The 17,427-nt window shown below is 44.5% G+C and overlaps 1 protein-coding gene across 3 annotated transcripts in view; it reads right to left on the bottom strand.

The window, feature by feature from the left end:
• The window catches only part of LOC115466700 (sodium channel protein type 5 subunit alpha-like), an 858,490-nt gene that overhangs the window by 51,389 nt on the left and 789,674 nt on the right, over positions 1-17,427 (bottom strand). For all 3 annotated transcript variants that reach the window (XM_030198143.1, XM_030198128.1, XM_030198135.1), the window contains 2 exons: positions 14,377-14,652; positions 6,791-6,844 (listed from right to left, as the gene is read on the bottom strand). In XM_030198143.1, coding sequence (XP_030054003.1) covers positions 6,791-6,844; positions 14,377-14,652 — 330 coding nt within the window. The remainder of the gene's footprint in view (positions 1-6,790; positions 6,845-14,376; positions 14,653-17,427) is intronic.

Genomic DNA, 17,427 nt, shown 5'->3' with positions numbered 1-17,427 from the left:
TCTTGAATCATGGGAAGAAGGGTGCACAGGGAAACCATCCTGAACTTTTCCCGGAATTATGAATTTGTTCAGGGCCCTTAGGTCTAGGATGGGACGCATCCCCCCTGTTTTCTTTTGCACAAGGAAGTACCTGGAATAGCATCCCAGCCCTTCTTCCCCTGGTGGAACGGGTTCGACTGCTTGGGCCTTTAGAAGGGCGGAGAGTTCCTCTGCAAGTACCTGTTTGTGCTGGGAACTGTACGAATGAGCTCCCAGTGGGCAATTTGGAGGTTTGGATTCCAGATTGAGGGTGTATCCTAACTGGACTATTTGAAGAACCTACAGGTCAGAGGTTATAAGAGGCCACCTTTGGTGAAAAAATATTAACCTCCCTCCAATCAGTAAGTTGTCCGGTACAGACACTTTTATTGAGGCTATGCTTAACTGGAGCCCGTCAAAAGCCCGCCACCTGCTTTTGCTGGCGAGCAGTATGGGCCTTAGATGCACGCTGTTGACGAGAACGAGCACACTGGGGCTGAGCCTTGGCAGGTTGCCGAGAAGCAGGAGTGTACCTATGCCTAGGATAGGAATAGGGAGCACTCCTCTTCCCCCCAAAATACCTCCTAGATGAAGAAGTTGTAGCAGAAGGCACCCTGTCGAACGTACCCCTGGCCAGGAAATTTCTACACGCCTTCTGCTGCCTGACCACTTGGCGAAAGGGCTTGGTCAGCTCCGAGGGAGTGCATCAACCAAGCTAGACGGTTGCCTTATCGAGTCCCACAAGTGAACGCTCGTGAAGAGCTGGTATGACTGAATCTTGGCGGCGAGCCTAGTGGCCTGATACGTCTTCCTCCCAAAAGAATCAAGAGTCCTAACTTCTCTGCCTGGGGGCACCGAAGCATAGTCTTTAGTACTCCTAGCTCTTTTGAGGGCGAAGTCCACCACCATAGAATTGTGGGGTAACTGAGACCTCATCGATCCAGGTTCACCGTGGATCCGATACTGGGATTCAGCTTTCTTCTGGACCACAGGGCCAGACAAAGGGCCGACCAGTTTCGCATAAGGACTTCCTTCAGTACCTTATGCAAAGGAACTGTTACAGCCTCTTTAGGTGGAGAAGAATAGTCCAGGACTTCGATCATCTCAGTCCTGGGCTCATCCTCAACTTCCACAGGGAAGTGAATGTAGCCGTAGCCATTTACTGGACAAAAGAGGAAAAGGAAAGACTCTCCAGTGGAGATAGTCTCCTCTCTGGTGGAGGGGAAGGTTCAGAGGGTATCCCATAGGACTCAACGGAAGAAAAGTACTTGGGATCTTCCTCTGACTCCCACGAACACTCCTGCTCAGTATCGGATAAGACCTCCTTTAAGGTACTTCGACACTGAACCTGTCTCGACGCCGAGGAACGATGTCCTCGATGGCGATGTAGAGAGGCCGACGCCCGCTCGGACTGCAGCGAAGCTTCCTCCACTGACGTCGAAGGGGAGTCGACCTGGGTGGCAGCCGACGCTGATGTCGTAGGTGGCACTGCTGTCCAGGACCTCACCGCAGGAGAAGGGCCAGACACCGCTGCAGTAGACGGCGCGGAAGCCGCAAACACCCCCAACACCAAAGCTGACTGACATAGTAGTCCTTCAGAAGTTCTGAATCCGCTCATCGAGAGCTGCCATCGGAGAAGGCTGAGGAATCGGTGGAACAGATGGTGTCAAAATCCGTGGAGGCTCGGGAGCAGGTACTGGGCTACTAGAAGACCGATGCATCGGCACCTCCTGTATAGAGGGAGCGCGATCCTCTCAGCGCCGACACTTCTTGGGTGCCGATTCCCTCGACGCCATGGAGCTCTCGGCACTGTGTGTCAGAGAATGATGATGGTGCTTCTTCGCCTTTGCTCGACGCCTGTCATTGAGACTCCTTGGTACCGATGAGGAGGACGTGGAATCCTCACATCTCCTCGGGGCCAGATCCGACAAAGGTCGGTCACGGGGGGCCTGTATAACAGGAGGCCTCGAGGCACATGGAGACCCACTCGATGCCTCACTGCTTCCAGCGCGAATTGGTCTATCAGCAGCCATTACCTCTGCTCCCGACGTTGATGCTCCTTCCGATGTCGACGCCCTCGGTACCAACGTCAACGTCGAAGGACCTGACCGAGCCCCAAAAAGCTTTTCTCGTTGGGCTTCTTGAGACGCTTGGGTCCGTTTCTTCATACGAAGACACAGACTACAAGCGACTGGGCTATGGTCTGGCCCAAGGCACTGGATACACCAGGCGTGGGTATCGGTACCTGAGATGGTCCAGTTGCACTGAGTACAATGTTTGTAGCCGCTGAGTGTCCTCGATGACATGGAAGGAAAAGCGACTTCGGTAAAATCAAATGACGTGATTGTGCCAAAAAAGTGAAGGGCACAAAAAGGGAGAAACCCAACCGGCTGCGTCAAAAAGAAAGTAAACTTAAAAATAGACAAAAAACAGTACGGGAGTATAGATAATTTTTTTTTTTTTAGGAAAATGACAAAAATAAAAGAAATATTAAAAGAAATCGAAAAAATAGTCATCAGACTCTCGTTCCTGGGCCAAAAAATGAGGAGAGCAGAAAAAAATCCTGTCACCTCGTCATGGACAAAAAAAGAAGTAAGGAGCACGCTTGTGCGATGGGTGGGAAGTTGTCTGCGCATGCGCGGTGTGTGTGATTTACGCGCCACAAGACTCTGGGCAAAACTTTTTATTTTTGCTAGAAAAATTTACCGTTTCCTGGGCCGACGCGGACGTCGACCCACATGTGAGAACAAGCAGCCTGCTTGTCCTCGGAGAACTACAATTACACTGAAATAATGCGAGTTTCTAGCATTACGTTCCAGGAGTTGGCCTAAAGTCTATAATGTGATTTCCTTATTCTTGTGTCATTTCTTTTGAAAATAAGACATGTTTTTTGAGCCTAATCAATTTTCTGAATTTTTAGTGTCTAAAGAAGAATTAACATAGTAAATAACATAGTAAATGACAGCAGATAAAGACCTTTATGGTCCATCTAGTCTGCCCAACAAGATAAACTCATTTTACATGGTATGTGATCCTTTATATGTATACCCGAGTTTGATTTGACCTTGCCTTTCTCAGGGCAAAGACCACAGAAGTCTGCCCAGTACTGTTCTTGTACTAAGTTCTGAAGCTAACATCGAAGCCCCTTAAAATTTACACTCCAGACCATCCCTATCTATTCATTAATGATCAGGGCATAGCCCGTAGAAGTCTGCCCAGCTCCCGTTTTGTTTTCAATTACCGGTGTCTCCACCCAATCTCCGCTAAGATTCCACAGAACCATTCCTTCTAAACAGGATTCCTTTGTGTTTATCCCACGCATGTTTGAATTCCATTACCGTTTTCATCTCCACCACCTCCCGCGGGACGGCATTCCACATATCCACCATCCTCTCCGTGAAAACATACTTCCTGACATTAGTCCTGAGTCTGCCCCCCTTCAACCTCAATTCATGTCCTCTAGTTCTAACGCCTTCCCGTCTCCGGAAAAGGTTCGTTTGCGGATTAATACCTTTCAAATATTTGAACGTCTGTATCATATCACCCCTGTTTCTCCTTTCCTCCAAGGTATACATGTTCAGGTCAGCAAGTCTCTCCTCGTATGGTTTGCAACGCAAATCCCATACCATTTTCGTAGCTTTTCTTTGCATCGCTTCCAGTCTTTTTACATCTTTAGCAAGATACAGCCTCCAAAACTGAACACAATACTCCAAGTGGGGCCTCACCAATGACTTGTAGAGGGGCATCAACACCTCCTTTCGTCTGATGGTTATGTCCCTCTCTATGCAGCCTAGCATCCTTCTAGCCACGGCTGTTGCCTTGTCGCATTGCTTCTTCACCTTCAGATCCTCTGACACCAACACCCCAAGGTCTCTCTCCTGAGTCGAGCTTACTAATCTCTCCCCTCCTATCCGGTATCTCTCTTTTGGGTTTCCGCACCCCAAGTGCATCATTCTACACTTCTTGGCATTAAATTTTAACTAAAGTACAAACCCTTAAAGTACTCCAAGGAGAAGGCTACCGAAGAAACCAACCAAATTCATTCAGCAGTTTGCCTTTAAATCATCCAGGCCCTCAATGTGAGACCGCATTTCGTAGTTTCCTTCATCAGGAGGAACCATGTCATACACTCTGCAATTAAACATAAACCAAATGCAAACCTTGGCACATCATATTGTGTATCACTTAACTCTTTATACATTTTTTATCAACACTAAATACATTTTGTCACAATGGCATGTTTACAATAAACACATCTACCACAAGGAGCACCCCAAGGTTGCGTATCGCCGTAAGACAAATCTGGGAGAACTATTAAAGAGACCCACTTCAGGCAGATTTGATGGCCAGCACTACAAAATGCAGTCTCGCATTGAGGGCCTGGATGATTTAAAGGCAAACTGCTGAATGAATTTGGTTGGTTTCTTCGGTAGCCTTCTCCTTGCCTGGCATTGCCTCATCAGTAGCAAACAGCCACATAGTTTGTGAGGGAAGTTTTATGGTTTGCTATTTCAATATCTGCTAACTGCTTGGGACACTTGAAGCATTGGACATGGGACTATGAAAACAATAAGGTCTAATGTGTGACATGATTCACAGCTTTCAGAGAGTATTTTACTCAAGAAGAGAACTAAGCGAGAACATCTGATTGGACTTTGAATACTAAGTTAATTATCTTTACTGTGAGATAAATGCATAAGGTATGAGTGTGTAAGAGCAGGTTGTTTGAATGAGAGCAGATGATTGGCGAGCAGAAGTGAGTTCCGAGGAATACCATTGTGTTTTTTTATCAAATTTGTGCACATGTATTTGTAATACCTAGAATAAAATACATACTATTTAAGTTTGGAGTACTTTAAGGGTCTGTACTTTTGTTGAGTTTGTACTCCGATAATAGACTTTTACCTCTATTTTTGCACTATTATTACATTTTAACTGCCAGGCCCTCGACCATTCTTCTAACGTTCGGAGATCCCTTCTCATCGTTTCTACTCCCTCCAGGGTTATCCACTCTATTGGCTATTTTCGTGTCATCCGCAAAAAGGCACACCTTTCCTTCCAACCCTTCAGCAATATCTCCCACAAATATATTAAACAGAATAGGCCCCAGCACCGACCCCTGAGGAACTCCACTGCTCACCTTCCTTTCCTCTGAGTGGATTCCATTTACCACCACCCTCTGCCACCTGTCGGTCAACCAGTTTCTTATCCAGTTCACCACTTTCGGTCCTAAGTTCAACCCTTTCAGCTTATTCATGAGTCTTCTGTGGGGGACCGTATCAAAGGCTCTGCTGAAGTCCAAGTAATTAAGAGTCCAAATATCTGTTCCACAACGAACCACTGAAGTCAGTAAAGCAGACTGCACATTGATACTGTGTTTTTAGCTAATGAATATTTTTCTTTTTCTTTTCTTTCTTGGATCCCATATTATTGTAGACAATTTTGTTTTCTTTATTTCTTGTTGTTATATTACTGGATTTGAGTTATTGTGATATTTCTGTTGTCAAAATGCATACGATTGTGGCTACATTATATAAGTAAATCTCAATAAAAAATTTTTTAAAAATGGTTAAGTTTTGACAGAATTACGCAGAAATCAAGCTTTGTGTAGTTTTTTTTTTTTAACACTATCCTCGCGATATTCAAAACTATTTAACCAGCCATGAATGACTCCTGGCTGGTTAATTATCATTTAAATGCAGAACCGTGAAAATTCAGTGGGAGTTAACCAGTTATCTCCCGCTGTATATCCCGGTTAGCAGCCAGCCATTAACTGGCTAAATCACACAACATAGATTAGGCATGGATATTCAGTCGGTTAACTTTTTAGTGGCCAAAATAAATCTGGATATTCAACATCGGTTGCCAGATACCGACAGGCACTGAATGTCCGGGTTTAACCCTGGCAGCGGACAGCTAATGTGCTGCCCGCCACCAGCTGAATATCGGGCCAAATGTACATATTTTAGAAGATCTGATAATGTAACAAATGGCTTCATACACATGTATGAAATATTTATGATTATTAAAGATGTTCTTGTGTAAGCCATTGAAGAGTTCACATTTAGGAAACAAATGGCTTAGCCAATGACTACAAGGTTGGGTTTGTTCATAGTTCTGTGTTACATTTTAAATCCAAGCCAAGTTATTAGCAACTGGATGTCACTGATATCGTAGGGCTCTTCAATGTACTACATGCAATGACTTAATGCCTGAACTCAATTTCCAATGGATAGTTTCCTACAACACTAAAAGCATCATTGTTATTGACGTTAATTGAATGCTACTTGGTAATCTCAAAAGGGAAGCCAAAGATTAAATAGTTCATAAATGGGTATATCTATCATTTCTCCCATTAAAGATGACCTCTAAGAGCAGAGGTGAGGCATATTAACACAGCAGTGCAGGAAAGCTGCCCCTGCCACTATCTGTACTCAACACTTTCTAATGCTGTCAGCCTGAAACCTATTATGAGCTCTTTGGCATGAGTAATTTGTTTGCTAAAAGCTACACATCATAATTATGTGTATAAAAACCATTAACAAAAGAATACTGTAATGCAGGACAACTATTATAATTTTCATAGTAGGCTATTGGTGAAACATGAATATCAAATAAACAAAGTGATAGATTTGGGCAGTATAGCAGAGCTGCCAAACAGACCATTGAGCTTACACTTTCACAGCTGGTGATATTAGCCAGCAGGGAGCAAAAAATGCAAATCAAAGATGGGTATTATATACACAATGCAGAATTTACTGTACTGACATACATCACGTGAATCTACTGCTGCGTACATGATATCCATCCATCCTTTGAATGTAGCCTGAAAGAGAAAAAATATAATTGAGCAAACTGTAGATCAAAAGCTTCTTCAGCTTTACATTCTATATTTTCTTTTTATATTAAAATAATTGATATGTTCCCCAGTAATCTAAGAAATGATACCATCCTCCTGTAATAATCATAAAACTGATGGTCAGCATTATTTGGCTGCTGCCAGCAGTTGTACCTGGATTTCCAATACCCGGCCACGTCCGAGTTTGTGCAGCCGGCTGCCCCTTATCCAATTTAAGGCCCTTTTACCAAACTGCGGTATAAGGACACCTGCGGTGGTGTCAGTGCATGGATTTGCCGCACACCGAGGCCCCCTTTTACTACAGCGGGTAAAAGGCTGTTTTCAGCCCCAAAAAAGAAATGGCCCTGTGCTAATCACACGGATTGGTACATAGCCATTTCCCGGGGGGGGGGGGGGGGGGGGGGGGAGCCCTTACCACCATTTATTTAGGTGACAGTAAGGGCTCTTGCGTTAACCCGGTGGTAACCGGGTAAGCCCCAGCACTAAAAAAAATGTAAAATATTTTTTTTGACGTTAGGGATGGAAACTAGCACCGGGCTCCTGTGGTAGCCCGGCGGCAGTCCCCATTTGGTATGTGGCAAAGTGACAGTAGCTCAATCACCGCTTTGTAAAAGGGCCCCTAAGTACGATATAAAGGACTGAACCACCTAAGTGAAACCAGATATAGAATTGAGTTTTATGCGGTCTAATTTGTCCGGTTAATTTAGGTGGTTTAGTGCTGAATATTGGTGCTTAACCACATAAGTGCTGACTCCACCCACAAAATAGCCGGCTATGACTTTAGCGGTTAGTGCAGACCTTGGACATGGCCCGGCGTCAAATTACCAAGGGTAACACCGGCAGTAGTTAGCAAAATGCTAATTGCCGGCTGAATATCGGGCCCCAGGAAACAAACAGTTTATTCTGTTATTCCTATCACAGAAGACCAGTAAGATGGATATATACCACAGATAGCAGCAGAATGGTGATAGTTGCTTTACTGGAAATATAAACAGACTTAGGATGTTTAGCACCACCTGATCTAGCCAGATTTCAGCATATGACTGCATCAGCGGCATGAATTCACATGTAAAAAATATATTACAAATCTAAGGGGCCCTTTTGCAAAGCGGCGGTAAGCCCAATGTTGGCTTACCACTCGCTAAAAGGGAAGCACGGCCGGTGTGCCGCAGCAGCCTGGCGTTAGTTCCCTCCCCCAGTGCGCTCCAATTCTGTCACTAAAAAAATATTTCAATTTTTGTAGCACCAGTGTGTACCCGGCGGTAATCGGGCAGTGACGCGCTGTCTGGTTACCGCCGGGTTAGAACGACAGCCCCTTAATGGGTGGTGGTAAGTAATCCCCCCTGAAATGGCCATTTGGCAAGTGGTTTACTTGCTGCATGGCCATTGCTATAAGAAAAGGTAAACCTGCCTTTTACCTGCAGTGGTAAAGGGGGGGCCTTGGAATGCGTCAAAAACACGTTCCTAACGCCAGCGCAGGTCCCCTTTTGCCACTGCTTCGTAAAGGGACTCCTAAATATTATGACAAAAAAAAAATATTATAAACAGATCGCACCATACTGCACAAAAAAGAAATTACTAATATTTTGAATAAATGAAAATAATAAACATGAGATATGCCCCAAGATTCTATAAAGGTCACTCAAATTTGGATGCCCAAATGTAGGCATGATCTTAATTGCACACACAACTTAATTAGGGCCCCTTTTACTAACATGTGCTTACCACAGGGTAAATAGCACTACCGCGGGGTGCATTCAGGTGTTTCATGGCAGTTTTGGAATCAGCACACACTTCCCATGTGCTAAAATATACTTTTTATTTTTCAGTGCTGAAACTTAGGGTAGGCGTGTTTTGTGCTAATCGGTTTGTGCAGCAAATTCGCCATGTGTTAACTGATTAGCACGTGGTTAGCGCAGGAGCCTTTATTGCTTAGAAAATAGGTGTCAGTAAGGGCTCACACGCTAATCGCCATGTGCTAATGTGGAAATTAACGCGTGGCCATTAATAGAGTAAATGGAAAATGTGGCCATTTTACAGCCACAATAAAAGTGGCCTCAGTGCGCAGGAAAGTCCCATGCTAGTGATAGTGCTGGCCACTTTATAATGCAGCTTAGTAAAAGGGCCCTTTAGTTATTGAGCAATTAACACTTGATAATTGGCTGTTAACAATTATTGGCATTAATTGGAACTAATTTGGATTTGCATTCATAACTGCCTATGCAAAATTCTATTAAGAACCGTGCCTAAATCTTCTCATGTGCAACCCAAAAGGGGCATGGCCATGGGAGGAGCATGAACATGTCAAGGGCATTATGCGCACTGTTACTGAATTTGGGGGTTGCACACCAAACTTGCATACCAGGCTATTATTTATTGTCATGATGCATGTTCTGTGGCTGAAATCTGTTATCATTCATCGTTTTGATTTATATCTATTTTTATGTAAATCTGAATATGTAATTTTGATTGGTCTTATGATTTATACTAACATATTTTCATGTATTTATTGACCATATTTTAACAGCCCCTGATGTAGCCCTTGAAAGGGTGAAACATGGCAGTGTCAGGCTTTTAATTATTTATTTGTTGTTTTATGTGGTGAATAAACTGGAACATTCTGCTCTTTAATTTCTGTGATTTGCTGTTTTGGCATCTGTTTTAAAATGGTCTTGACAGATAAGCTACAGTCACTGGCAAAAAGCAAGCAAACTAGCCTACAAAATGTAATGGAACAAGTGTTTATAAAGGATTAGAGTTTTGAAGATGGGAACTAAACTCTATTCTGCTCTGCTGTACTGTGAAGGTGAATTACAATGTGTTGCCAGTGGCTCTTTATTTTGAATCAATGTATTCAGTGAAGATTTATTTTGGAATGGCCCTATATTGTCTGAAGTGTCTCCTTTAATTAACAAAAGTGTGCTTTGGGTCTCTTCCCTGTTTGGATCCATGCCAGGTTTTCCAAAGGGTTGTAGAGTTTGAGACTCAGAAATAAGTGAGCACGTAGTACAGAGATCTTCACTATTTTTCAAGCAGGGGCCAGTTTGTCAAAAAAAAAAAAAAAGTTCAGTTAGAGACCCAAGACCATCTATGGATAAAGTGGCAGACACCCTGCTAACCTCCACCATCTTGTCTCCAACCTTTATCCCTTTTAAGCTGGCTCTTCCCCCTTCCTTCCAGTTTTTAATCTCCCCTCTATACTTTCTCAAGAGGCTTGCTTGTGGTGTCACCATTTGAGCAGAAATTCTGTTTTCTTTCAGCATCACAGTTCACTGTCAGTTTGAACTACGTGAACTGTTGTGCAAGAATAGAGTGGAATTGGGTCGGCACAACTCAATTGCACAGAGAGCTGCATGGTTCAGGTATTAAACAGAATAACCATTATGGAGATATGCCAGCAGCAAGTCTGAGGAAAAGATGGAGGGAGACTGAATATAGGAGAAAGAGTCAGGGGGCCACTTTTAGAGATAGTGGGGGCTGCCACTGGCTTCCAGGCCTTGCAATAAAGAAAACTACTGTAGTATCTGATGAGTACCTGTAACAGGGGGTCTTTTACTAAATGACGGTAAGCGCAACGTGGGCTTACTAAACCGGATGTATTGCAACAGCCCAGCAGTAGTTCCCACACCCAGTGCATGCCATTTCCAGTGCTACAAAATCTTTCATTTTGTAGCACCAATGTTTACCCCAACATATTTTTTTTTAATGTGCTACCCATTCTGGGGTACTACATGCTCTAACAGATGCATAGATGTATATTTCCAGGAATTCTCTGGCTGATCTCCTAAAAGAGACAAGCCAGGAGGTCTTGGAGCTCATATAAGACAGAGTTTAGGAGGGAAAGGGGTGCTGACCAACTCTCTTGGCTCTAACCCTCGACTTCTCTTCACCACATTGAACCCTCTCCTGAAGGTGCCCCCTCCCCCAACTCCCCCTTCATTATCTCCTCAGACCCTTGCTGAATTCTTTCACGACAAGGTTCAAAAGATAAACCTTGAATTCTCTACCTCGCCACCTCTCCCTCCACTAGTCCGTTCCCCTCTCTCTCCTTCCCCTCATTCTTTTTCCTCCTTTCCTGAAGTTATTATAGAGGAAACTACACTTCTCCTTTCTTCCTCAAAATGTACCACCTGTTCCTCTGATTCCATTCCCACCCACCTTCTTAATGCCATCTCACCTGCTCTTATTCCGTTTATCTGTCACATTCTCAACCTCTCACTTTCCACTGCAACTGTCCCTACTGTCTTTAAACATGCTGTGGTCACACCTCTCCTTAAGAAGCCTTCACTCGACCCTACTTGTCCCTCTAATTACCGACCCATCTCCCTCCTCCCTTTTCTCTCCAAATTACTTGAGCATGCTGCTCACCACCGCTGCCTTGATTTTCTCTCCTCACATGCTATTCTTGACCCACTACAATCTGGTTTTTGCCCTCTCTACTCAACCGAAACTGTGCTTACTAAAGTCTCCAATGACCTATTACTGGCTAAATCCAGAGGTCTCTATTCCATCCTCATTCTTCTTGATCTTTCCGCTGCTTTTGACACTGTCGATCACAGCATACTCCTCGATACCCTGTCCTCACTTGGATACCAGGGCTCTGTCCTTTCCTGGTTCTCTTCCTACCTCTCCCTCCGCACCTTTAGTGTTCACTCTGGTGGATCCTCTTCTACTTCTATCCCTCTGCCTGTCGGCGTACCTCAGGGTTCTGTTCTTGGTCCCCTCCTCTTTTCTATCTACACTTCTTCACTTGGTTCATTAATCTCATCCCATGGCTTTTCCTACCATCTCTATGCTGATGACTCCCAAATCTTCCTTTCTACCCCTGATATCTCACCTTGCATCCAAACCAAAGTTTCAGCGTGCTTGTCTGACATTGCTGTCTGGATGTCTCAACGCCACCTGAAATTAAACATGACCAAAACCGAGCTTCTCATTTTTCCCCCCAAACCCACCTCCCCACTCCCCCCGTTTTCTATTTCTGTTGATGGCTCTCTCATTCTCCCTGTCTCCTCAGCTCGAAACCTTGGGGTTATCTTTGACTCTTTGCTCTCCTTCCCTGCTCATATCCAGCAGACCGCCAAGACCTGTCGTTTCTTTCTTTACAACATCCGTAAAATCTGCCCCTTTCTTTCTGAGCACTCTACCAAAACCCTCATCCACACCCTTGTCACCTCTCGTTTAGACTACTGCAATCTGCTTCTTGCTGGCCTCCCACTTAGTCACCTCTCTCCTCTCCAATCGGTTCAAAACTCTGCTGCCTGTCTCGTCTTCTGCCAGGGTCGCTTTACTCATACTACCCCTCTCCTCAAGTCGCTTCACTGGCTCCCTATCCGTTTTCGCATCCTGTTCAAACTTCTTCTACTAACCTATAAATGTACTCACTCTGCTGCTCCCCAGTATCTCTCCACACTCGTCCTTCCCTACACCCCTTCCCGTGCACTCCGCTCCATGGATAAATCCTTCTTATCTGTTCCCTTCTCCACTACTGCCAACTCCAGACTTCGTGCCTTCTGTCTCGCTGCACCCTACGCCTGGAATAAACTTCCTGAGCCCCTACGGCTTGCCCCATCCTTGGCCACCTTTAAATCTAGACTGAAAGCCCACCTATTTAACATTGCTTTTGACTCGGAACCACTTGTAACCTCTCGCCTCCACCTACCCTCCTCTCCTCCTTCCTGTACACATTAATTGATTTGATTACTTTTTTTTTGTCTATTAGATTGTAAGTTCTTTGAGCAGGGACTGTCTTTCTTCTATGTTTGTGCAGCGCTGCGTACGCCTTGTAGCGCTATAGAAATGCTAGATAGTAGTAGTAGTAGTGCTTTACCTCTTTTGTGCCACCTAGAAACAAGGGGAGCAACAGTCAGTAATCTCCAACCTTGTGAGGGTTGGGATCTGAAATAACACCCTGGTCTCAGGGCAAAGGAGCAATTTTCCAGGAGAAACCTTAAAAAGATAGAAAACCCAAGGGACACCCAAAAAGGAATTTGGCTTTGGGATTTAGACAGGTAAGCAATATGCATGTCTAAATTCCAGTTTATGCACATCTAAAACACGAATAGTGGTTCCAAAATAAATGCCATTAAGGGTACTTCTATAAAGGCTGCCAATTGTGCCCACTACTTTGTAGAACAGGCACACTTACACATGTGAGTGATGTCACAAATAGGCATTTATGTGCATATGTGCTAGGAACTATTCTATAAAATTGGTGCACTAGTCACATGGGACTAGATTATAAATAGTGCCGAAAAATCAACGCTGAAAAATTTAAACATTGAGCACTATTCTATAAGGGATCTGCATCCTTTACAGGATAGCACTAAGCATATAAATTGTGCCTAAGTTAGGCGCTGATCAAGTCTATTCTATAACAATGCACATGAATTCTAGAACTGCCCATGGAATGCCTCTGTCCATGCATCCTTGAAACGATGTGCGCATAACTCCCAATTAAGGCCAATTAGCACCAATAATCGGTGGTTAGCAGTCAATTATTGGCACTGATTGGCTCATCAATTAAGCTATGCATATAAATTGGCAATGCATGCTGATTTGCATGCACAACTTTAGTTGCCATATATAAAAACCGGGGGGGGGGGGGGGTGTGCATAACGGCAAATGGGCTGTACCAGTGGGTGGAGCTTGGGTTCCACCTAGCCATGCGTGTACCTTATAAAATAGTATCAGATGTGTATATTGCAAGGCACCTCTACATAGTAACATAGTTAGTGGTGGCAGATAAAGACCTGAATGATCCATCCAGTCTGCCCAACAGTCACATTCATTATCAATTCAAGATTTAAATAAAAAATGAATGTAATATTATATACTTGATCGTGGTTTTTCTTTGGTGTTTCTGGGACATACACCAGAGAAGTCTTTATGTTCCAACTATTGGAGTTGCTGTCAAAACCCAATCCAGCCTATCTGAATTTGCCTTGTCATTTGTGGGACACAGACTGAAAAAGTCTGCCCGGCACTACCCTCACGTTCCAAATTACTAGAGTTTCCATTGATCTCCTGCCCACCCTAAACTGGATTGATTTATACAGGACTCAGATCATACAAGCCAGCCCAGAACCGGCCTTAGTTGGTGCGGCCAGAGTTGCCATCTTTGAATTCCGCCACTGTTTATTTTCCCACCATCTCCCTCGGTAGGGCATCAATCACCCTCTCCATGTAAAAGCATTTTCTGACATTTCTCCTTACCACCCCGCAACCTCAATTCATGTCCCTTCTTTGGAAAATATTTGTTTCTATATTAATACCTTTCAAGTATTTAAACGTCTGTATCATATACCCCTAGGCGTGCCAGCTTATGCCTGCCATTCAGTTTCAGTAGGTGGCTTTCAGCAGGTTACTAAGCTATGTGCAGTCACACTTCAAACTCTTTGAGAAAGGTAGCACATAGCTGTGGGATTTCATTTGTGCTGTACCATCTATAATGATCTGTAAACTCTATAAACATCTCTGTTACATTCTTTACAACTTACCACTTGTAAAAGGGCAAGATATCCAGCACCAACGTTATCAAAGTTGACTTTAACTTTTGTCCAGTGGAATTCTGTTTGATTCATTGCCACACACTCTGTTTTGTTATTGATCTCGTTACATGGGAATGGCACTTTAGAAGTGAAGTTGACGCATCTTCCAAATTTCCCTGCAAACAAGTTCACTCCCATGATGCTAAAAATGAGCCAGAAAATGAGGCAGACCAGCAGCACATTCATGATGGAAGGGATAGCGCCAATCAGGGCATTCACAACCACCTTTGAAAAATTAAAAAAAGAAAAATACAGTTAGTAGATGTGTTCACCAATAAGACCAGATCACCATGGAGGAAGAAAGATCCATTTCATTTCTACAACTGAGAGCATGCTGTGAAAGACAAAGATATTTGGTAACTAGATTTATGTCCAGCAGTGAAAGGACTATATGAATGATCAAGCTAGACCAGAGGTGGGCAACCTGCCACTTGCCAGTGAATTTTATGCGGCCTGCGAGCCCGTGGAAAGTACACACTGAAAATGACATTAGCCAGAGTTTTGGTGATTTAAAATTTGCCATTATTTTCATAATAGCCACTATAGAAGCAGTTTGTTTCCATCATTTTTAGTTAAATTTTTACTTATTTATGTATCACAGAAAGTTTTTGGAGTTCTGATCATTTCCTGTTCAACATTAAACTAATGTTTAGGCCCGCTAGAGACAGTACTGGCATTCAAGTGGCCCTCTGTATATAAAAGGTTGCCCACCCCAGAGCTAGACTGATCTCAAACTCACAACTGTTGACCGATTTCAAGCAGACAACTGTGCCGCAAACCTGTTTAAAATTACAGCTGTTGTCTTCCACGGTAAGTGCAATGCAAAGATGTACAAATCAGCTGTGAAATTGCCAGCTTGCCCATGTGACCAAATCTAAGACAAATCTCCAGCCAGTCTTGGCAGATATCGCTGCTAGCTGTTGTGTTTTTAAGAGAAACACCATAGAACGTTTTGTGGAGAGCTGTGGCAAAGCTGCGGTATTTCTCCAAATGTGAAGCATGCTGTAATTTGCCTAGCTTTGTTTCCTCAGAAGATATTCTCATGCACAATTACTAACGAAGTGGGCTTCTCTTCCCAAATGCATGAGACTAACCTTTAAGCCCTGAACATTCTGGGCTGGCCTAAATTAGGCTCAGTACAGGGTAAAAACAGAGTTAACCTGCAAAGCCAGCCAATCCTGGGAAAGCAAGTTTTTTTTGCCAGCTACAAGTATGTACAAACCTTCATAATACACACACTTTTGGCAGCATAGCAGTATTTCAGAGGTGTGTTTCGAAAATGCATGCTTATTTTTCATTTTGAAGTAGATACATGCATCAATGGCATGACACTAACCTGTATACTTGGTGCCAGAGTTTAACCCTGTTTGCATTGTACTGACATTTATCATATTTCTGTTATATTGCCCTCATTCTACTTATCTGCACTTGGCCCCAGGCTACATAGTAGAATGTCTCATTGTGTTGTAGGAATGACATTAGCATCATATCTATGTTATACAAATGTTCTAAAGAATGCTTATTACTAGCATTGCTAGTATGCTGACATCGCATCACAGCTATATTATTTCAATGTTCTTTCATGCTGTTATGGTATTGTTTGTATTGTACTGACATTTATCATATTTTTGTTACATGGTTGATTTGCAGTGCTATCAATTGTGTTTATTTCTGATGCTGTTTCATGTACCATGATACTTGTTGGGCAGACTGGATGGACCATGCAGGTCTTTTTCTGCCATCATCTACTATGTTACTATCCTGCTTATTTTCGAAGAAGGGCGCCCATCTTCCGACACAAATCGGGAGATGGGTGTCCTTCTCCTAAGGTCTCCCAAATCGGCATAATCGAAAGCCGATTTTGGGCGTCCTCAACTGCTTTCCGTGGCGGGGACAACCAAAGTTCAAGGGGGCGTGTCGGCAGTGTACCAAAGGCAGGATGGGGGCATGGTTAACAGATGGGCGTCCTCGGCAGATAATGGAAAAAAGAAGGGCGTCCCTCACGAGCATTTGGCCGACTTTACTTGGTCCATTTTTTTTCACAACCAAGCATCAAAAGGTGCCCGAACTGACCAGATGACCACTGGAGGGAATTGGGGATGACCTCCCCTGACTTCCCCAGTGGTCACTAACCAGCTCCCACTCCGAAAAAAACAACTTCAAAAACTTTTTTCTTTTTTTAGAGTATGTCCTTCACTATGCCTCCGTCCCTGCGACGGCAGTTGAGGGATGTCCAAAATGCAGATGTTCCTGTGAGAAGGACATCCATGCCTTTGCTATGCCTCCGACATCCTCTTTATTTATTTATTTGGATTTTGGATCACAAGAAGCAGCAGTGGGATTTGAACTGGCCACCTCTGGATTGCAAGGCCAGTGCTCTACCCACTAGGCCACTCCTCCACTCCACTCCCTTGAAATTTGGCCATCCCTGTGGGGGGGGGGGGGGGGGCAGCATGGGCGTAGACTGGGGGGGGGCGAGGGGGGCAATGCCCCCCCAAACGACGACAAGGCGCCGCCGCGCCAGTAGTTAAAAAAAAAATCAAGCAGGCACGCACTCCTCTCCGTCTGCTTGGCTTCCCTGCCCTTTCTGTCTGCGTCCCGCCTTCCTCTGACGTAATTTCCTTTCAGGCTGGACGCAGAGAGGGCAGGGAAGCCAAGCGGACGGAGAGGAGCGTGTCCGTCTACCCCTCTCTCTTCCTCCCTTCCTCCGGCGCAGCCCCGAAGCCTTCTCTTCAAGTTCCTGTTCCCGCATAGGTGGGAACAGGAACTTGAAGAGAAGGCTTCTGGGGCAGACCGAAGGCAGCGTGTACATCGCTACCGCTGCCAGGAACGCTGGAAAAGACTGCTGCCTGCGCCGGAGGGAGGAAGAGAGGGGGTAGACGGAGTCACGATCTTGGACCTCGCGGGGGGGGGGGGCAGAAGATGGATGGCAGGGGTGGGGAGCAGAGGGAAGGAACAACAGATGGTTGGGAGGGGTGGGGAGCAGAGGGAAGGACCAGG

Source organism: Microcaecilia unicolor, chromosome 1 (assembly GCF_901765095.1).
Source record: "Microcaecilia unicolor chromosome 1, aMicUni1.1, whole genome shotgun sequence".
Taxonomy (NCBI): Eukaryota; Metazoa; Chordata; class Amphibia; order Gymnophiona; family Siphonopidae; genus Microcaecilia; species Microcaecilia unicolor.
The sequence above is the reverse complement of the archived record's forward strand: the minus strand, read 5'-3'. Positions and strand labels throughout refer to the sequence as shown.